At 40.9% G+C, this 22,991-nt stretch overlaps 1 protein-coding gene across 3 annotated transcripts; it reads left to right on the top strand.

The window, feature by feature from the left end:
- Positions 1 to 4,042: 4,042 nt before the first annotated feature.
- On the top strand, positions 4,043 to 22,352 carry ZNF235 (zinc finger protein 235). 3 transcript variants are annotated; one of them, XM_054588580.1, is made up of 5 exons: positions 4,043 to 4,090; positions 5,601 to 5,661; positions 10,251 to 10,377; positions 10,881 to 11,006; positions 19,003 to 22,352. In XM_054588580.1, the coding sequence occupies exons 2-5, from the start codon at positions 5,647 to 5,649 to the stop codon at positions 20,979 to 20,981; spliced, it is 2,247 nt and encodes a 748-aa protein (XP_054444555.1). In that variant the 5' UTR covers positions 4,043 to 4,090; positions 5,601 to 5,646; the 3' UTR covers positions 20,982 to 22,352. The 3 variants fall into 3 exon arrangements, with proteins under 3 accessions (XP_054444555.1, XP_054444556.1, XP_054444557.1); XM_054588581.1 differs by lacking the exon at positions 4,043 to 4,090 and adding an exon at positions 4,117 to 4,232; XM_054588582.1 differs by lacking the exons at positions 4,043 to 4,090; positions 5,601 to 5,661; positions 10,251 to 10,377 and adding an exon at positions 10,456 to 10,619.
- Positions 22,353 to 22,991: the final 639 nt, after the last annotated feature.

Below are 22,991 nucleotides of genomic sequence, written 5' to 3'. Positions count from 1 at the left end.
ATTATCAGGCTTAAACAACACAAAGAATGCAAGCTGATTTGAGAACCACCTGACCTGATATTTATCAAGACTGCAGGGACGTACATTCCTTACATTAATCTAGTTACTAAAGCCAGCTCTTAACCCTCAAGGAAGTGCCATACAGAGATAACACTCATTGTCTCTTGGTGGCGTTCCACCTCCCTCGCCGGCCAGTGTGCTGGTCCAGTGAGGATTTGCAGACAATGAGCTCCTCTGTGCAGGCAACTCCCCTGGCCAGATGCATCCGTCTTCCACAGCCAGTGTCCAGAGTTCTTGCTTCATATTAAAGCTTAGTCCTTTTGTAACAGAGCCACTGGGTTCTATTGCCCACCACCAAGAAAACTCCCATGACTCCCAAAGCCAGAGTCTTATGAAAAGGAAAGAAACTATTTATTTAAAAGTTATACAGGTTCAGAATAATGACAGAATTCTGTTTTTAAGTCCCAAAGTCCTTTAAAACCAAACACCCATAAACAAACACAGTCCTGCCTCCCCTTGCCAAACCAGCCCAGTCAGAGGTATCACCTCTCAGGAAAAGAAAGAAAAGTCTGTAGCTTAGTTAGGCAGATTCCCGTTTTAACATCCTGGCTTCTCCCAGTCATCTGTGCTCAACTAGACTCCCACTCTTAATCCAAAACCGCACAGCCCTTCTTATGGTAGGCTGGTGGGGGTCCTTCTGCATCTTTTCAAATCACGTGGCCCAGACAGCATGGCTGCCCTGCTGCTAGTCTGGGCAGGCGTGGCCATGTGATGTGGAGTGGATGGCGTGGACCATTTCCAAGCTCTCACGAAAGGACTGTAGCTGGGGGACCGCCTTGGCTGCATCACAGGTGAGAGTCATGCCCATCTCCCTGGCTCCAAACAGGTACAGCTGTTCGCATTACTAAAACACTGGCCTATTTCTTTAGATATGCAAAGTAACTCTCAATGGCCCTGCTCTGCGTCCCCTTCCCCCAGCCATGCTAGTGCAGGTTTTGGGGATTCTCAGCCTGTACCCCATTTTGGACCTAAGCTAGCAGGCTTATGCTTCCCAAGTCCATTAGGCTCAACAATGTCCAATTCCCTTTATTTTCTCCCTATTAGTATCTAGCTAACTTCTAACACTAACAATTCCTTAAATTTTTTTCCTTAAAGCCACTATTTTGCACATATTTACTCTTCTTTTTTGTTTGTTTTCTCTATTCAGAGGTGCTTTGCCCAGGATTTGAATTGGTGTCAGTTGGTCATTGTTCAGATATTTTCAGTACCACCTATGAAGTAGCATTTTTTCCTCAAAGAATCAGGTCTTTAGATTTAAATTTTACTTCATAGGAAACACAAAATATAAATTACTTAATAACAAAAAACGAACAGTGGGAGAAATCCAAAATGTGGGATATTATGACAACTGATCTGATTCTTCAATAGGTCAAAGGTCAGAAAAAAGGAATGAAGGAATAGTATTTGAGAATAAATGGCACCCGAGTGGATAAATAAAATGAATAGTCTCTGTACATTGATTTGAACAAACCAGTTACGAGAGATTTTTATTTACTGATTTGAGAGAGAGAGGAAGTTGGGGGGGAGACTGTTGTTCCACTTATTTATGCATTTATTGGTTGCTTGTTGTATGTGTACTGACTGGTGATCAGACTCAACTTTTGTGCATTGGGACAACACACCAATTGAGCTAACTGGCCAGGGCCAGTATTGGGAAATATTAAGGAATTATTAGTAATTATTTTATTTGGTGTGATAAAGGTATTGTGGTTTTGAAAGAAAAAATGGTTTTTTATCCTTAAGATTTTATCGTCACATAATAAAATGAAATATGAAGCTTAGAACTAGATTACTGGGCCCTTTCTCCTATCTTCTGCCAGTTCAAAATGCTTGCATGTCTTGGTCTGTCCAGAGTGGCTCAGTGGGTAGTAACACCGTCCTGTGCTACTACCAAAGGGTTGTAGGTCTGATTCCTGGTCAGGGCACATACCTAGGTTGCAGTCTGATTTCCGGTCCAGGTGCATATGATCCCCAATCCAGACATGTAGAGGATTCTCTTTCTCTTCTCCCATTTCCTGTCTTCTCTTTCTAAAAACAATGAGAAAAAATTCCTCTAGTGAGATTTAAAAAAAAATTCTTACCTCTTAATAGCCAGCATTCTATTAGATCTATGCATAGGCGCAACACCTTCTAGCTTCAGCACAATCTTCTTTGTAGTTTTAGCCTTTTTGCAGAAAATTGGCTTAGTCTGCCCACGAGAGCTACTCCGAGAGGAAATTTTTTTTTGAAAATTTTCTTTATTATTTATTTTTAGAAAGAGGGGAAGGCAGGGAGAAAAAGATGCAGAGAAACATCCATCTGTAGCCTCTCGCATGCCCCAACTGGGGACTGGGCTGGCAACTCAGACATGTGCCCTGACAAGGATGACACCCAATCAACTGAGCCACACCGGTCAGGGCTATATTTATTTTTATTTAAAAATTATTTAACAAAGTATTTGGGGTGAAAAGATATGTCAGATTTGTTTTAAAATTATACTGTAAGTAAAGAAAATAATGACACATAAATGGTAAAAATAGTGTATATGGGGTCCATTTTAATATTATTGCTACTTTTGTATTTTTTTGAACTTTTATAATAGACCTCCAAGTCCTCCTTGCTCAGCTCCAGCCTTGGGGCCCTCTCGCCTGTCGGCAAGGCTACAGTCCCTGAAACCAGGCGGGACTGTTCCCAACACTTGCCTACCCCTCTCTCTAAAAATAAATAAATTTAAAAATTAAAGAAAAAATGAAGTTCAAGATATTTCTTTATTATAGACTAATCAATATTTGTATTGCCATTTTAGAAATTCTTAGCATATTGGAGTGAAAAATTTTCACAAAACAATGTCAAGAAATCTTAGGTGCCTTGTGGTTTAAAAGAAGCAAAGGAATTCTATTTCTTCCCCTCTCCTTTCCTTCTCTTCTGACTTGTACAGCTTGGACATGGAAGACTGAGAATTCCTACATACTTTCTTACCCTCGCAGGATTTTTTTGTCCATATCAACATAAATATTCAGTTGTCATTGGTATGTCTTGACTATTTCAGGCGATTCCTGCCCAAGCAAAGAGCTAGATTGTTTATTACAGGAATTTCCACAAACGCCCATCAACTCTTCCAAAGAAAGTATCAACAGTTTGCACCTAAAAATTCCTTGCATAGCCCTGACTGGTGTGGCTCAGTGGGCTGGGCATCCTCCTGCAAAGCAAAAGTTTGCAGGTTCAGTTCCCTGTTAGGGCACAGTCCTGGGTTTTGGCCCAGATCCCCTTTGGGGATGTTAGGCAACCCATCCATGTTTCTCTTAAAAAAAGAAAATTCCTTGCCTACAAAAATCCTTATTGTTCCCACTAATCCTGGACAAAGCACCATGGCCTTTACACAATTCTAATCAAGTCCCTCGCGTTGAAAGACTCGCCTTAAACCAAACTTACAATTCTCAATAAATTGCAACCTTGCCTTCCTGGCTCTGACACTTTGCTGTCAAGGTGTCGAAGCTCTGTGGAGGTGCGGTTCTCCCTTACCGCAGTAAGAAACTCCGTTTTTATCTTATCGACAGGTATATTAGTGATATTTGGGGAGCCGGCATTTGACACAAGTTTGAGATCCAGTGTTCCTTTAGTTCTGTTTGCGCAGTTCAGGCTAAGTCACTTAACGCCTACGTTTCCAGTATTTAGCCCACCCTTTGCTTTCCATAAGACATTTGGTTTTAACATTATTTTCATAGTTTTGGCTTCGCTTTTCTCCCTTATACGGCTATATTTTTAAAAATCCGTAATTATTTTCTCATAAGCTTTAAGAAACGAATAAAGCAAAAAGGAATCTGACAGAGCCCCAGGCAAGTGACTCAACCCGAATCCTCCACCAAAACACTAGGCGGCAGGTGGGAAGCCAGCCCTGTGAAGTGCATTCTGGGAAATGGTGTGCAGGAGTGCGTGAACCAAGAGGCGCTCCCCTTGGGTATTCTGGGAAGTGTAGTCCAGGAACCGTGTGTAGCCCGAGGCACTTCCGCTCCCGGAAGGCGAGGTCGGAGTTGACATCGCGCGCAGTGAGGTGAGTTAACCTCGCGTCCTGGCGAGCTCTGTGAACCCTGTTTCCCTCGGCGTGGAGCGAGCGGTAACTAGGTCCTCCCTCCTGAGCAGGGGAAGCCGCGGCCGGCGGCCCTCGGCAGAGGGCAGATATGGAGACGGCGGCGGTGAGCATTCGCTCGGCGGAGCCTTCCGAGTCGGGGGCGGGCTTGCGTGGGACGTGGAGTTTGAGGGTCTCCTGCGCTCGCCGCTCCCCCAGCCTCCCTGCAGGACCCACTAGCCAGCTTTGCCTCTTTCTCGCTGTAAAATATCGGGCGAGTTCCTTGATCTCTCCTCGCCTCAGTTTCCTCATGGCAAAAAATGTGTAGTTCTTCCTAATGGTGTTCTTGTGGGAATTAAGTGAGGTTGTATAAAGAAACTTAAAAATAGTGCCTAGTGCGTTGTAAAGTGTTGGCTATTCACCATAAATTCCATTGTAATACTGAGAGAGGCGCCCTGCGGTTACTTGGAAGCTCGTGCCAGCCCGGGATGGGGCCGGAGCTCATTGATCGCTGCCCGATGTGGGGCTGCTTCTGCACCTGGACTAAGTGAACGTCAGTCGGATTCTGGAAAGTCCTCTGTGGCTTTTCCCGGACCCAGGAACAGTCGTGATCTCGGCTTGCAGAGTGCCTGCCTGCACACAAAGTGAGGCCTTAAGAAGTGTGCAGTATTGCGTAATAAGCCAGTGTTGTTGATTTAAATGCAACGGGATATCTTAGGCTTAGGTTTTTATTAGTCATTATTTACCTTTTTGTATATCGGAGAAGAACTTTGTTGAGACTCTTCCAACTTAATAACATTTGCAAGGGATTGCACCTATTAGGAGAAAAAAAAAAAAACATCTGTGGCAATTTAACTATTATTACCAACAGAGAAAATTGTCTGTGAGATAACCAGTTGGAATTAGATTTTTCTAAGGATAACAATAACTCACGGGACAGAACAATCATCTCTGAATTCTGGGTTTCTTAAAAGAGTGATTTTTTTCTGGAAATCACATTTGCAAGGGCAGTTTTACGAATCCTAGACTACTGCTTGCCTTTAGCTGCAGGAGGTAGGGAATACTTGTATTATCATCATCCCCATTTACAGGTGATTGGAATGAGGCACAGAGAGATGAATGACTTGCTCAAGGTTTACACTCCTGATGAGTACAAAGTAATAAGTAGAAGTGCCAGAATTTGAACCCAGGCGTTTTGGGCCCATTGAGTTTATACTGCCTGCCTGCTTTCCTCTCAGTTCCTATAATACCCAACCTCAGGAATACTCTGGGAGCTATAAGAGGCACTCAGGTTAGGGCTGTTTTAAGGAATGTTCATGAACAGCAGCAGCTGGCTGGGGGCAAAGGGGAAGCTGGAGTCCCATCCCTGTTTTCACTAAGCTTTGTTGCCGTTGCTTCCGCCCAGAGAAAGGAACACCTTTTTGTGCTCCCATGAAGTGCCAAGTGGACTGGCAGCATCCCTAGCATCTCTCTCATGATGGCTTTCCCTTCCCAGCTCTGTATCCAGAACTCTGCCTTTCCCAGAAATAAAGAGGAAAAAAATGACCAAGTTCCAGGTAGGTTGGGTCTTTCTGTTTCTTAAAATGACATCTCATTTCACAAAGTTTGTATGCGTATTTCTCCTGGTTGGGAAGGATAAAAGGGAACCAAAGGCACTTGACAAATTGTTGCATGCCAGGCTCTTGCTTTCTCCTTATTTCCAAAAAATAGTATAAAAGTTAATAGGTTGTTTTTTTGTTTTTGTTTTTTGTGTTTTTTTTTTTTAAAAAATAAAAGGAGCCCTGGCTGGTATCGTTCAGTGGATTAAGTGCTGGCCTGCAAACCAAAAGGTCATGGGTTCAATTGCCAGTCAGGACACATGCCTGAGTTGCAGGCCAGGTCCCCAGTAGGGGACACGCAAGAGGCAATCACATATTGATGTTTCTCTCCCTTTCTCCCTCCCTTCCCCTCTCTCTAAATATAAATAAATAAAATCTTTGGGGGGGGGGGGAATGGAGACAACTGTAATTGAACAATAAAAAAATAAAAATAAAAAAGAACTCCCACTTTATAAACATGTTTACAAATTTGCTGTGTACTTTTCCACATTCCTTTTCATTTGCATTTACACGTATATATTTGTAATCACAGCTTAACCATTTTGGATTTTTAAAGTTTAATATCTATGACTTAAATGGCCACATTATTTTCCATAGTATACCTAATATTCTTCCCCCTTTTATGAATTTTACCATTTTAAAGATGTTTGCAATGACAGTTTTTCTACATAACCTTTCTTCCCAAATAGGAATTCTGAGAATTCTACCATCTTTTTCTTTCCTTAAAGTTCTAGGGACTTAGTTTTCTGCTGCATGGAGCCTCATATTTTGTGGAAGGAATCTGTAAAGTATGGCTTGTTGTTATGGAGTCCAGCTGATAACTGAACTCAGAGAAAAAAAAAATTTAGTTGTTTCCAAACAAGAAGAGCTAGATTCTGTCTTTAATTCTAAGTTAAACTATGTATGTATTACAGTTAAGCATCTGGGGTTTTTTGTTTGCTTTATTAATTAATTAATTTATTTTTAGAGAGAGGAGAAGAGAGAAAGGGAGAGAAACATCAACGTGTGGTCGCCTCTCAGGCTCCCCCTACTGGGGGCCTGGCCCACAACCCAGGCATGTAGCCTGACTGGGAATTGAACCTGCGACTTGGTTTGTAGGCCGGCGCTCAGTCCACTTAGCCACACCAGCCAGAGCTATGTATCTGTTTTATTCGTTGACATGTTATTGTATTTTAAAGACATACATCCTTGGTCTAGGAGCACCAGGGACTTGCCTTGCCTTTATCCCATGGAACAGCTGTAGGAAGATATAGATGGTCCTGTTCGCATTTTAACATAAACAGATTTGTGAACTTTCAGATACCTACTGAAGTCCACTCAGTCCCCCGCTGACACTTGCTAACCCAAAAATAAAAGACCAAAGTTGAGTGTCAACAGACTTTCATTTGATCCAAAAGAAGTACCTATTAGGGAAGCAGAGATTCAGGGAGAAACCCAAATATTCCTGTTAGGAGACAATGAGAAGGAGGGTATTTGTGAGAAAGGAAGGGGAATAATTACGTCAATAGAAAGGAGGCATTTCTGTGGGTGTTATTAAGCTAAGGATGTAATCTCTATAGGTGCAGGTAAGCTAACACAGTGATTAAAGAATGTCATTAATTTTCAGTCATAATGTCTGCATTCCTGTTAGCCTTGCAAACAATAGTTGGGCTCCCATGCTGCATTAGGCCTGGTCCAAAGGTTATTTTGCCCAGTTATAGTCCAAACGTTTGAGGAGTAAAACTTGCAAGGCAGTCCTTTGGGATGAGAGCTCTGATTTTATTTGAAGTGGATCTATTTATATTATTTTTTTACACACTAATGGTTCAATTACCTGAGCCAGGAGTTTTGTGTATCCAGTTATGGTAAATGGAGAGACCCAGAAGAAATGATACTACAGCCCCGAGGGGCGGAGTCCATGCAATGTGTTTACCTGGCTTGTCTGGTGGATGATGGACTCCCAAAATAACGTTGTCCCTTCTCTGTAGTCTTTTTAGCACCCAACTCTTTGCCACATGTGTCAGCCAGTTCTTCAGTACACAGATGCTCAGAACTTCAGCCAAATGAAAGGCAGAAATGAGCAAAGTCCTTTTTTTTTCTTTAAAGATTATATTTATTCACTTTTAGAGAGACGGAAAGGAAGAGAGAAAGAGAGGAGAGAGAAACATCTATTGGTTGCGTCTCACATGCACCCTGACCTGGGAGTAAACTCACAACCCAGCAATGTCCCCTGACCTGGAACCAAACCAGTGACCCTTTGCCCTGCGGAATGATGCACAACCAACTGAGCCACACTGGTTAGGACAAGATGAGCAGTCTTTAGATAAATAATTTTAATTTCCATAAGGAAAAATGCCATACACATTTTTTCCTATTTATCTCATAACTTTGTTATTATAAATGTTATTAAGCCAACTTTGTTATGAGACAAACAGGAAACAGGAGTGGGCGGTGAGGCTGGGAATTTATACACGCAAGAAGAGGCTTAATATTCTCAGGAGGAATCTTACTGATGCATGAGGTTATGAGCAAGTGAAATGAACAGGCAATATGTGGAAAAAAATCCAAAGATGTTAATAAATGGAAAATTTTAAAAAGTTATTTTTGTCACTTACCAAACTTTTTAAATCCAAGATTAAAAAAAATAACATAATGTTGAGTATGGAGAATCAGGGATACTTCTAATTGCTTAAAAGAAAAGTTAATTGGGAAAATCACCATTATACGAATAAAACAACGGTGCGTATCTTTTAGCAGCACAACTGCCACTTCTTGGAACTTAGCCTAAGAAAAAACCAGACAAGTTGGCTGAGATATATGTAAAAAGTTTGTGGGGTTTTTGCAGCATTATTAACAATTAAAAAATTTTAAATTATTGCATTATTTATTTGGTATCGTTCATCATTTTTATGAAACACCTTGCAGCCATGAATAATGAGTACTAATAGTGATGACTGGCATATTGAGTTTTTAATGTGTGTCATACTGTCCTCAGTCCTGCAAATAGTCTCATTTAATCCCTTCAAGTACCCTATGATGTACTGTACATTTGCAGAAATTGAGGTATTGAGAAGTTAGGTGACTTGTTCAAGAAAGCTCGTAACGGACAGAACCTTAGCGTGCGAACAGAGGCAGTCAGTCTCCAGAGCCTGTGCTGTAACCTCGACACTGAAAGCTCCTGCATTTGACAAATACAGCATGTTCCTGAGAACAGAGAATGAATTACATACCTGCTCCAGAGGGGTACTGAAGACAAAGAATGTTAGATTGGCAAACATTGACGAAATAGTGGTACTACCCAGGGAAAGGAGGAGATAGGCACCGTTCAATATTGTTGAATCTAAATTAACTCAGTTTCTTACGTTATCTGACACTGTCAGCCTAATTGTAAAACGTGTATGCCATGATTTGACAATGACTGTTCTAGAAGCTTTATTTAACTACATAAAGGGTGCCGTGTTAAATGTACACAGATTTTTTTTTTAATGTTTCTCTTGGTTCCTTCCTCTTCCTCTTCCCCTTTTTGGCGTGATTGCAAAAGGGGAAGAGGAGAAACTCACCTAAAAGTAGTGGTTCAGGTCCATTAGAGTCTGGGACAGCTTCCCACCTATTTCTTCCACCCTCTCTGTTGGGAACCATCCTGCCTGATTTCAGGGACTGCAGCCTGCTGACAGGTGAGAGGGCCCCAAGGCTGTAGCTGAGCAAGAAGGCCTTGGGAAAATAGGCCACTGAGGAGACAAAACCTGTCTCTCTGGCAGGGGCGCAGCACCTGCCTCTCTCACATCACCCTGCTTGGCCCTGGAGGATGGCTGCTTAGTCAATGACAAGTAAGATCCTTCAATGGCAGGGGTAACCTAAGATAGGCACAGTTGCATAGGGGCCATAGGGAAGGACTTGGGGGACATGGAGAAGGGACAGAAGACCCTCACCCCTCAGCTTTGTCATGGCCAGAGTCCTCATTCTATCTGAAAGAAGTCTCCTCATCTCTTTGCTGCTCTGCTCCCCGCACCTGGCTCAGGCTTGAAATACTGCTAGAGGCAGATACAGCTCTAAACTGGATCAGGCAGTTCCCAAGGACAGTTAGGCCTGGAATAGGAATGCATTAAATCCTATGAAACCTTCTTTGCTAAGAGTGCCCTTGAGTTAACGAGTACTGTGTTTGGGATCGAACATAGGATGACATTTTTTCCCCAGGTTTCAGGGCCGAATGGGTGTCACTCTGTTCACCTGACCCTGACTCAGAAAGACTCTTGTAATCCCTTTACTGTTATCCTTGAACCATGCCTCCTTCCTTTAATCATTACTGTTTAACATTAATTGATAAGCTTTACTATGTATCCCCATACAAGCTAAACTCAATAAAAGCCACTTAAAGAGAAGGGCTTGGGGCATTCTCCACTGGAGGGAATCACCACCCCCTCTCCTGACAGGCACATCATGTCTGGTACAGTTTATTTCTTCATCCGTGGTGACTGGAGAGACTCTGCGGGACAGAGCTCCCCCCTCACCTCTCAGTGATGCCCTCTGCCCAGTTGTGAGGTTGAGGTTGCCTGTGTTTGGTGTTGCAGGAGGCGGTGACATTCAAGGATGTGGCTGTGGTCTTCACGGAGGAGGAGCTGGGGCTGCTGGACTCCGTCCAGAGGAAGCTGTACCGAGATGTGACACTGGAGAACTTCCGGAACCTGGTTTCAGTGGGTGAGGACAGGCGTCCTCCATAACGTGGCTTCAGCCCCTTGCACGGGGTTTCTCCGTCTCGGCATTGTTGACATTTTGGGCCAGATATTTGTATGTTGTGGGGACCGTTCTGTGCGTTTTAGGATGTTTGGTAGCATCCCTGACCTCTGCCCAGTACTTCAAGGCTTCGGGACCCCTTAGAGACCAGAGTTTTCCAGTGTGTTTGCAAGTAGAGACAAGACGTTTCTAGTCTTTGTTCCAAGGTAAACATTTGACTTTTGTAAATTAACCATAAATGAACAGTTGGGCTTGGCTGTACCTGGCTCCTCATTGCATACACCTTTTTTAAACTTGTGGGTCATGATCCATTGTTGGGTCATGAAGTTAATTTAGTTAAGTTGCATCAAAATGTTTTACAAACACTGCTTTGGGGGAAGGGAAGAGCTTTACATCATGGGATTGGAACTGTAATTTTGTAGCACTTTTTATCTTTAATGTATCGCTTTAATCTTGTCTTTTCACAGGGCATCAGTCCTTTAAACCAGATGTGATATCCCAGTTGGAGAGAGAGGAAAAGCTTTGGATGACAGAGATCCAAACCCAAGGAGGTGGGCATTCCAGGGAGAGCTGTGCCGTGGGAGGCCTTGAAGGTAACAGCCCATCATTCGGTCTCTCCTCTGGGGAATCTGGCCTTGACACAGTGACTCCAGAGACGCTTGGGAAACAGCATCACATCATGTCACTCCTCTGCTTCACACCCTTTGCTGACTTTCCATTTTACTCAGAACAAAACCCGAAGTATTTAAGTGGCCTTGAAGACCCTATCGTGTTTGCTCTTCTCCAGGCTTTCCCATTCTGTGTCTTTCTCCTGTCGTTTCTCTCCTTTTGATGGTGCCAGCCTTACTTATCTCTAATGCAGAACGATTATGTTTCTGCATCGGGATCTTTTCTCTAGGCAGAATGCTGCTTTCCCATAAACCTTGAACCATGCTTTCTTATGCATTCATATCTCTGCTCAGAAGTCATTTTGTCCAAGTGCTTCTGTGAGCACTCTATTTAAAATACCGTCTTCTCACTCTCCACATGCTTTAAAAAAAATTTTTTTTAAGATTTTATTTATTTATTTTTAGAGAGGGGAAGGGAAGGAGAAAGAAAGGGAGAGAAACATCATTGTGTGGTTGCTTCTCGCACGTCCCGCACTGGAGACCTGGCCCACAACCCAGGCATGTGCCCTGACTGGGGATTGAACTGGCGACCATTTGGCTTACAGGCTGGTACGGAATCCTCTGACCCACACCAACCATGGCACTTTAAAAAAATTTTTTAAAAATTTTATTGATTTTAGACAGGAAGTTGGGGAGAGTGAGAGAGGGAGAGAGACAGACAGACAGACATCAATTTGTTATTCCACTCATTTATGCATTTATTGGTTGGTTCCTGTTTGTGCCCTGATCTGGGATAGAACCCACAACCTTGGTGGTCTTTCGCTTTGTGGAACAATGCCCAACCAAGTGAGCCACACCAGTCATGGTCAGACAAGGCTATTTTTAATTTTTGAGGAACACCCACACTGCTTTCTACAGTAGGAATACCACTTACATTCCCACCAGCAGTGAACAAGGTTCCAGTTTGCTGCATCCTCTCCAGAATGTGGGTTTCTTCCTTCCTTCCTTCCTTTCTTCTTCCCTTCCTTCCTTTCTTTCCTCTTCTTCTTCTTCTCTTCTTCTTTTTTTTAAATAATAGCCACCAGAACTCTGGCTGGGTTGCTCAGTTGATTAGAGCATTGTTTTAGTACACCAAGATCACAGGTTGGATCCCTGGTTAGGGCATATACAAGAATCAACCAATGAATGCATAAATAAATAGAAAAACAAATCACTGTTTTTGTCTCCCTCTCTAAAGTTGATTTAAAAAAATAGCCATCCTAATGAGTGTGAAGTGGTATCTTACTATTTTGTTTTGCATTTCTGTAATGATTAGAGATGTTGAACATCTTTTCATGTGCCTATTGGTCATTTGTATATATTCGGAGAAATGTCTGTTCAAGTCTTCTGCTCAGTGTTTAACTTTTATTTTTCAGTTACAGTTTACATCCAATATTATTTTGTATTAGTTTGAGGTGTATGGCCTAGTGATCAGTCATACATTTCACAAAGAATTCCCCTCATATCTTTTGCTCATATTTGAATCAGGGTGTTTGTTTTTGAATTTGCTTGTTGGTTGCAGTTTTTGTGTATGTATGTGTGCGCGCATAATCTTTAATATTTTCTACAAGTGAGATCACATCATCTATAAATGGATATAATTTCACTTTTCCTTTCCAATTGGAATAGATGTCTTCTTTTCTTTTCTTGCCTACTTTCTTTGGCTAGCACTTCTAGTACTGTGTTAAATAGAATTGACAATGGCAGGCATCCTTACCTTGTTCCTGGTGTTAGAGAGAAAGCTGTCACCACTGGGGATGATGTCGGGCTGTTCGCCTTTCGCATCGTTATTGTGTTGCAGTCTGTCAAGTGTTTTATCATACAAGGATATTAAATTTTATCAAATACTTCTATTGAACCAACTGAGATGACCATTTTCCCCATTCTTTTGTGGTCTCTATGACAATGTTGTTGGATTTTCATATTATGAAACATCTTTGCACTGCAGGAATAAATCCCACCTGGTCATCATATGTAATCCTCTTATTTTTCTGTTGAATTGTTTGCTAATAAGTTGCTAAGGATTTTTTTAACAGTAGTCATCAAGGATATTGGTCTGTAGTTTCCTTATAGTGGCTTTGTCTGGCTTTAGAATCAGGGTAATGCTGGCCTTACAGAATTACTTTGTAAATGTTCCTTTTGTGATATTTCTTTAAATATTTGGTAGAATCTTCCAGTGAAGCCATCTGGTCCTGGGCTTTTCTTTGTTGGGAGGTTTTTGATCACTGTTTCAACCTCTTTATTAGTTAGAGGTATGTTTAAATTTTTATTCATGATTCAGTCTTGGTAGTTTGGATACATCTAGGAATTTATCCATTTCATTTAGGTTGTTTAATTTTTAACATAGTTTTTTCATAATATTCTTTTATAATCCCTTTTATTTCTGTAGAATCAGTTGTAATTCCCCTCTTTTATGAATTTGGCAAAATTCATTAATGAAGCTATGTGTGTGCTAATGGCCCCCTGGATTTTTCATTGTTGAGAAGCTTTTATTTACTGATTCAATCTCCTCAGTAGTTATAGATCTGTTTGGATATTTTTTTTGTGATTCAGTCTTGGTAGGTATTGTGTTTCTGGGAATTAAGGCATTTCATCTAGCTTCTCCAATTTGTTGGTGTACAGATATTCATAGTATTTTCTTACAATCCTTTGTATTTTTGTAAGGTCAGTAGTAATGTTCCACCTTAATTTCTAATTCTAATTATTTTAGTTCAGTTTGTTTGTTTAAGTAGCTAAAGGTTTATCAAGTCTTATCTTTCTGAAGAACCAAGGCTTGTTTATGTTGATTTTTCTGTATTGTTTTTCTATTTTGTTTCATTTTCTCTGCTCTGATCTTTATTTCCTTCCTTCTTTTAGCTTTGAGTTTAGTTTCTTTTTTTCTAGGTTTTTTTTTAAATTGAATTTATCACGGTGACATTGGTTAATAAAATTTTACAGATTTCAGGTATACAATTCCATAATACGTCACCTTTATATTATATTGCATGTTCACCACCCTTTTTTTCTAGTTCTTTAAGGTGTAAAGTTAGGGTGTTAATTTGAGATCTTCTTTTCCAGTGTCAGCAGTTACAACCATAAAATTTCCTCTTAGCCCTGTATTCACTGCATTCATAAATTCTGATGTGTTGTATTTTTGTTTTTATTTGTCTCTAGATATTTTCTAATTTTCCTTGTGATTTCTTCTTTGATCCATTGTATGTTAATTTCCACATAGGTGAATTTTCCTTTTGTTACTAATTTCTAATTTATTCCATTATGATTGGAAAAGATGCTTTGTGTGATTTCAGTCTTTTAAAATTTATTAGCAATTGTTTGTGACTTAATACATGATCTTTCCTGTAGACTGTTCATGAGCACTTGAGAAAGTGTTTATTCTGCTATTGTTTGGTGGAGTGTTCTGTATGTCTGTTAGGTACAATTGTTCTATAATGTTCAAGTCCCCTGTATCCTTTAAAAAAATATTTATTTATTTTTAGAGAGGAGGAAGGGAGAAAGAGGGGGAGAGAAATATCGATATGCAAGAGACACATCCATCAGTTGCCTCTTGCCTGCCCCCTACTGGGGACCTGGCCCACAACCCAGGCATGTGTACTGACTGGGAATCGAGGTCTGCAGGCTGGCATTCAATCCACTGAGCCACACCAGCTAGGGCCAAGTCCTCTGCATTCTTATTAATTATCTTTGTTCTTTAATGATTATGAAGTGTTGAAATTTCCTACAAGTATTATAGAGCTCTCTATTTCTTCTTTTAGTTCTATTTTTGCCTCATAGTCAAGACCTCTGATGTTTGGTACATATATGTTTATAATTGATTTTATTAGTGAATGGACCCTTTTGTCACTGTACAGTGTCCTTCGTATCTTGTACTAGTTTGACAAAAATCTGTTTTGTTTTATATAAGTATAGCCACCCCTACTCTTGTTTGGATAGTTTGCACAGACTATATTGTTCTGTCCTGTTACTTTCTACCTATGCGTGTCCTTAGATTTAATGTGAGTCTCTTATAGACAGCATATATGGGATCATGTTGTCTTAATCCATTCTGCCATTCTATGTCTTTTCTAGGGGAATGTAATCCATGTTTTCTGTGTCTTACAGCATTTTTGTCCTCCTTTTCCTCCCTTACTGTTTTCCTTTGTGTTTACTTGAGGTTTTATATTGGTATTTTTTGATTCACCATTTTCTTTTGTGTATATTATTTAGGTATGTTCTTTGTGGTTACCAAAGAGTTTACATAAAACATCCTAAAGTTATAAAAATCTGTTTTAATAACTTAATTTCAGCTGTTTACAAAACTCTACTTTTTACACACACACCTCTTATGGTATTGATGTTAAAAAATCTTTATATTGTGCACTCATTAACATAGGATTTAAAAGCATAACACTTATAAATCTATTAACAGAAGTAAAAGGTAACTTATGAACCAAAAATACAATAATGCAGCCTGGTGGCTTGGTTGGAGCATTGTGCCATATACCAAAGGGAGTGCAAGTTTGCTTCTGGGTCAGAGCACATACCTAGGTTTGAGGGTTCAATCCCTGGTTGGGGGTGCATATGGGAGGCAACTGATCGATGTTTTTCTGTCACATTGATGTTTCTCTCCCTTTCCCCATCTCCCCTTCAAAATTCAGTTAAAAAAAAAAAAATTCTCAGGTGAGAATTTTTAAAAAAATATTTAAATATGATAATACAAGTTTTATATTTCTCCATATACTTGCCTGTAGCAGAGAACTTTTTATAGTTTTGGGTAAACATGTGTAGACTTTAGATTGGTGATGATCCTGAACTAGGAAAAGAATAAATTATAATTAGTTGGTGAAACTAGACATAATCTTGTTATAACATAAGCATGACAGGGTGAGAACAATGTTAACTGGCCCCCAGACAAGCTCAGGAAGTTCTCTTTGGACTCTTATTTCCTCATCTATAACATCATGACTCCCTTCCCTAATGAGTTTTTCAGTTACTGTCTAATGCCCTTTCATTTCAAATGAAAGGATAGGATTCCCATTAGCATTTCTTGTAGATCAAGTCTAATGGCAATGAACTACTTCAGGTTTTACCTTGGAGTGTTGTGTCTTAATTTCTGTCACATTTTGCAGGACAGTTTTGCTGTAAATATGCTCAGCTGACTATTTTGCTCTCATGCCAGTGCCTTCTGGACTACAAAGTTTGTATTGAGAAAACTGCTGGTAATCTTATTTAGGATCTCTTGTATGTGACAAGTTGATTTTCTCTTGATGTTTTCAAGATTCTGTCTTTGTATTTGACTTTGGACAGTTGCATAATGTGTTTTGATGTGGGACCTTTGGGATTTATCCCATTGAAGTTTTTTGAGTTTTTTGTATCACTATATCTATTTCCCCAATTTTGAAAGTTTCAGCCAGTATTTCTTCAGATTAGTTTCCTGCCCCCCCTATCTCTCTCTCTCTCTTCTCTGGGACTCACATAGTTCATACCTTGCTCCTCTTGATGATGTCCCATAAGCCCTGTTCACATTTCTTCATTCTTTTTTCCTCTTGAAAATTGGTCATTTTAAATGACATTACTTCAAGTTCACTGATTATTCCTCCTGTTCTAGTCTGCTGTTGAACTATTCCAGAGAAGTTTTCAATTCTGTTATTGTATTTTTCAGTTTCAGAATTTCTGTTTGATACTTTTTAGTAATTTTTGATTATTTGCTGATAACCTTGTTTTGTTCCTGTGTTTTCCTGATTTGTAGTTACCTGTCAGTATTCTCCTATAGCTCGTTGGACATATTTAAAATGTTCATTTCTAAAATCTTTTTCAAGTAAGTGCCTTATTTTTTTAAGGTTGGTTTTTGAAGATTTATTTTCTTCCTTTGAATGGGTTATGTTTCCTTGCTCTTTTTATGCCTCTTGTTTTTTTGTTGTTGAAAGTAAGCATTTGAAAAGACCATCACCTCTCTGTCTATATGGACTGGCTTTGTGTAGAGATAGACCCTTATTGGTCATTTTGACATGGAGACACAGGATCCTTTCAAGCACTGTCTGAGGTGGATCTTCCCAGGACTGTGTGTTCTGTTATTCCAATAACCCCAAGTATATAGCTACTTTTGAATATGATGATTTCCCTGAGTCCCACTCTTGCTTTTTTCCAGGGCCTTAGGTTTTCTGTTATAGTCCTATGCCTATAATTTCTTGTCTGTGGGTCTGCAAACTCCCTGTAGTCTGATGTCAAATCTGGTATCAAAACTATGTCACGTTCCCATCAGCGCTCCATCAGGCAAGACAGAAACAGTCCCATAGGCAGTTTCCTAACCAGCCAGATCACATAAGCAAGTTCTGTCCTTCTCTTTCCATCTGAGGGAGGAACCAGGAACGAGGAAGTCTCCTGCCGGCCTTAGTTGCCAACACTGTGCCTGCAAGGGTGAGGCAAGTGGAAAACCTAGGAATTTTTGGACAGTTTTTAATTCACAGATTTTTGGTTTTCTTGGTTGTTGCAGTTTCTTAACTGGTGTTTAAAGTTCTCAAAGTGATTTTTTTCCCATAGGTTGTTGGTTATTTGGTGTTCTATGTGGCAAAAGGACTGGAGCTTCCTACTCTGCCATCTTTCCTACAACACTTTCTCCTTTATCCCTTTGAGCATATATAAGACAGTTGTTTTAAAGTCTTTATCTGATTCTGTGATACCTGTTTCGTCACGAATAGTTGTTTCAGCCACTTAATTTTCTTCTTGTGAATAGACCATATTTTCCCATTTCTTTTATGCTCTTATTGTTGAAAATTGAGCATTTGAGCACTGGTTGGTGTGGCTCAGTGGACTCAGTGCTGGCTTGTGAACCAAAAGGTCACTAGTTCAATTTCCCAGCCAGGGCACATGCCTGGGTTGCGGTCTAGGTTCGGGTTAGGGGCATGCAAGAGGCAACCGATCAATGTATCTCTTGCACAAGAGAGGGAGCTATTTCTCTCCCTCTCTTTCTCCCTTCCTTCCCCTCTCTCTCTAAATAAATAAATAAATAATCTAAAAAAAGAAAAGGAAAAAAGTGAATGTAAATTACCTAGTACAGGATTGCTTTGGATTAAAAAACAAGAAAGGAAGGAAGGAAATCGAGCATTTGAGAAAACAGCTCCCTCTACCAGTCTTTGCTGATTGGCTCTTTTCTGGGGAAGCGTAATGTGCAGGGTGTGTTCTGAGCCCTGAGATCTGGCCAGAATTAGGGCTTAAGGTCTTCCCAGGTCATTTTCTCAGCTATTGACTTTCCTGGTTCTGTGTATGCCTGTTCAGTTTCCTCTCACACAGATGCTTTTAAATCTCTGTATCTTCCAACAAGTGCTACTTGAATTTTTCTTGGACTTAGATGTTCTAGTGTATTCCTTTACACATAATTTCTTTCTAGGCCTCTGCATGTCTATATTCCCTGTGTAGCTCCCATGAACAGTGTCTACTGCTACTTTCCATTCCTTTTTCCCATTTTGTCTGAGTCAGGCAAAGCGGAGACCAGATCCTCAAGACAGGTTAGAATATTGCAAAGAAAATCTGCCCTGCTCTATGCAGTTTGAGGTAGGGAATTGAGAGGTGAACTTCTGCATCCTTTAGACCATACCATGCCATAAGTAAAAATGGCAAGGCATTTAAAAGTAATTGTGTATGGAGGGGAATGGGAAAAAGCACTCACACACAGCCCCAGGGAAGACACATGCTTAGAAGACACTTGACAAGACCTTATCCCCTCCATCTGAGATGGTCCCCAAATTTCTTACCTTTTTAAATGTGGCTTTTTCACATCTGTATGCTCTCTTGTTGGCTGTAGATCTTCGACTGTTTTTCAGAACTCTCACATTTATTTTTGCTAGTCTCTAGTTTTTGTTGTTGTTGTTGTTGTTTTGTTTTTTAATGTTTCAGTGGTGGAACAAAGGTTTGGGGATTCCTAGCCTACATTCTTGCTGATGTCACTCTTTGTCCCTAATTCTTTCAGGAAGCAGGAATGAAAATGAGCTGGAGACTCTTCATGAAGCAGGAGTAAGGTGCCTTTCATTGGGAGAGCTTTCATGCTGGCAAATGAAGAGACATGTTGTGAGTAAATTAACGAAAAGTCAAGATTCCATGATACATATTGAAGAAAAGAGTTCACAGTTCCCCAAACAACCTAATTCCCCATATCAGGTGGGAACAGGAGTATCCATGCAGGCTTATGTGGAGGACAGTTGTATAATGAATCTTACTGAGAATCATTCTGATATTAATGAAAATCAAGGATTTCCAGCAAGGAGAGCTCAGAATTCTTGGAATAAAACATACTTGAACGAGACACAGAATTATCAGGGAAGTTGTAAGCAGGTGCCAGTGAAAAACAAGTTCTGTGTATTTGTCCCACATGCTGATGTCTTCAGTTGTAATTCCTATTCCCCTGATGATGATACAGTACACAAGAGAAATCATGCTCACAGCAACAAAGATTGTGGTGAGGACATCTCAAAGGTGTCCCCTCTTGTCCAGCTCAGTATATTCCACACAGGACAGAAAACCTATCAGTGTAATGAATGTGAAAAAGCATTCAGTGACAGCTCCAGTCTTGAGGTCCATCAGCAGGTACACTTGGGAAAGAAGCCCATTACATGTAGTACACATGAGGATAGCAGGTACAGCTCAACCATTCCTGTTCAACAGTACGTTCACGCAGGGAAAAAACGTTACTGGTGTCGTGAGTGTGGGAAGGGTTTTAGTCAAAGCTCAAACCTGCAAACTCATCAAAGAGTTCACACAGGGGAGAAACCCTATTCATGTCTAGAGTGTGGTAAGAGCTTTAATCAGACCTCTCACCTTTATGCTCACTTGCCTATTCACACAGGAGAGAAGCCTTATAGATGTGAAAGTTGTGGGAAGGGCTTCAGTCGTAGCACAGATCTGAACATTCACTGCAGAGTTCACACTGGAGAGAAACCTTACAAATGTGAGATCTGTGGAAAGGGCTTCACTCAGCGATCACACCTGCAGGCCCACGAGAGAATCCACACTGGAGAGAAACCATACAAATGTGCAGATTGTGGTAAACGCTTTAGTTGTAGTTCAAATCTCCATACCCATCAGAGAGTGCACACTGAAGAGAAACCGTACAAATGTGAGGAGTGTGGGAAGTGCTTCAGTTTAAGCTTTAATCTCCATAGTCATCAACGAGTCCACACAGGAGAGAAACCCTATAAATGTGAAGAATGTGGTAAGGGCTTTAGCTCAGCCTCAAGTTTCCAGAGCCATCAGAGGGTTCACACAGGAGAGAAACCATTTCGATGCAATGTGTGTGGCAAAGGCTTCAGTCAGAGTTCATATTTTCAGGCCCATCAGAGAGTCCACACTGGAGAAAAACCCTACAAATGTGAGGTGTGTGGGAAGCGCTTCAATTGGAGCTTGAATCTTCACAATCATCAAAGAGTCCACACAGGAGAGAAACCGTATAAATGTGAAGAGTGTGGGAAGGGTTTCAGTCAGGCCTCAAATCTTCAAGCTCATCAGAGTGTCCACACTGGGGAGAAGCCATTCAAATGTGATGCATGTCAGAAGCGATTCAGTCAGTCTTCACATCTTCAAGCGCATCAGAGAGTCCACACTGGAGAAAAACCATATAAATGTGATACCTGTGGTAAGGCCTTCAGCCAGAGGTCGAATCTTCAAGTCCATCAAATCATTCACACCGGGGAGAAACCATTTAAATGTGAGGAGTGTGGAAAAGAATTCAGTTGGAGTGCTGGGCTCAGTGCTCATCAGAGGGTTCACACAGGAGAGAAACCCTATATGTGTCAGCAGTGCGGGAAGGGCTTCAGTCAGGCCTCACATTTTCACACACATCAGAGGGTCCACACGGGAGAGAGACCTTACATATGTAACATATGTTGCAAGGGCTTCAGCCAGAGATCACATCTTGTATATCATCAGAGAATCCACGCTGGGGGGAATCTATAGTAGTGCGTGTGAGAGCCTTTGGTTAGAGGTCACATCTCTGTCCATTAGAAGGTGTCTGCTCGTAGCTGTGGAAGGCTCCTTCAGAACTCGGGAGCTTTGAGGAATTGTTACAGGAAAGCAGCTGTATGAAATGTGCTTTAAGAACTCGGGAGATGAATTCTTTGTAAACATCAGATTTCACACATAATAGAAGAGTGGTTTTTTAAATGTGGTAAGCAGTTAAAGTAGAGTTTTGAATGTCCCAGTTCTAAAGATGAACACAACAGAAGAATCTTAAATTTCATTGGAGTCTACCGAGAAGAGGGGCTTACAATGAAGGTTATGTACAGGACTCTATAAAAAAAGTATAATGATGGACCGATGAAAGTGATATCACCTACAACATAACCTCCACATAGATGGGGTGTTTTTCATCACTCTTTCTGCCTTGTAGAACTGCTTGGCTTGTAATAGGTGACCAGCAATTACTGAACAAAGTGAAGAAATATTTGAAATTTCTAGTCAGTTCTCTACCTTAAATTCATCACAGCATACTCAAAAAGAATGATATGATGCTGCCATCCACAATAATACATACTAATTTCAACAAGACTTCTGAATGGCTCCTATTCCCCATTCGGCTTCATTGTTTTGTACAGTGTATTATCTGTGCACACAGTATACTATTTAATCATTAGTTTGTATTTTTAGGTTGAAAAGTCCTTTTTCATCTAATAGTGAATTTATGAGAATGGAAATTTTGAACCCTAATTCATTAAGGTACAATTTTACTGTAACACTAATGACATAAAATTTTAGTAAACTTGAATTGTTAATAATTGGTTTCTTATTATTTTCACACAAGCCAAGGTCAAAGTGCCTTCTCTACACACAGTACTTCCTCCACTTAGACCATTTAGGCAGGGGCTTTGCAGACTTCAAGGACATGAATTGTGTCACATTCCACCCTCATTCTTCCTGCTAAAATAAGGAGGAGGGAAGCAGGACAAGAAAGGTTTTTAATTGAAATTTCATTAAATGTAACTATTTAGGTAGTCATTTTCACAGCATTCTGTGTTCAGCACCTCTTGGTAGAAGTGAACATTAGCTGGTCAATGTGTATAAAAACACCTTTTGATCTAGCAGTCCTAAATTAGGGGATTGTAGAAAAAGTGAGACAGAGCATACATAAAGATGTTTATATTGAATTTAAGAAAAGCAAGGAAGTATCTGAAAAATATTTGAGTAAATGTGTTCAAATAATATACAGCCATGAAAATGATTTTATGGAGAATGATGGTGGCCTGAAAAGACCTCCAGGTCTCCATTTAATGTTGCAACATGTTGGAGCGCTATATAATGCAGCAAAGGATTCCCTGCTCAAACATAAACACGTCTGAGAGAGGAGCACGTTGAGATAGGACATATCTGAGCAGACAGTGGAGATGGTGGGGACGGGACAAAGGCTAGGGACAATCTGTGCCTAGTCTAGCACTTGTCTCCCTCCTCCCCCCACCCCAGTGGACACCATGGCATTCAAGGATTGGAGTAGAAGCCCCACTAGGAAAACCACAGATGGAGAGACCAAGAATCAGACCTGGGTGTCCAGTACACATTGCAGCAGGGCCCAAGGTCAAGGTCAGGAAAGCAGTGCAGAGGGTTGCAGCATTCCACAGCCCGCCAGCACCAGACAAGGATTTTGCAGACTTGGGAACTAACCCACCCCATCATTGCATTCTGGCTTACTGGGTACAGAGTGCTGCAAACAACATCCCCTCGAAGTAGGCTATACCCATTGTGGCTAAATCCCCTAGGATGACAGAGGTGTGGATGTGTGATCCCACTTCCCAAGCCAACCCCTCCCCCACCCATCAAGGTGCAGAGTGGTAGAGGCAGCCAGGTCAACTCAAGAGCGGCTGTGCCAGGGGCTTTTTGCTTCCAGGAAGGTGGTGCTGGGAACAAACAGGAGACCCATAGCCTGCTGCTTCAACCCACAGGAGTGGTGCCCTGAGACTGAGGTAACTGAGTTGC

The sequence above is a fragment of the Pteronotus mesoamericanus genome, unplaced genomic scaffold (genome assembly GCF_021234165.1).
Source record: "Pteronotus mesoamericanus isolate MK-2021 breed Mesoamerican mustached bat unplaced genomic scaffold, CSHL_Meso_final scaffold_137, whole genome shotgun sequence".
NCBI lineage: Eukaryota > Metazoa > Chordata > Mammalia > Chiroptera > Mormoopidae > Pteronotus > Pteronotus mesoamericanus.
The sequence above is the reverse complement of the archived record's forward strand: the minus strand, read 5'-3'. Positions and strand labels throughout refer to the sequence as shown.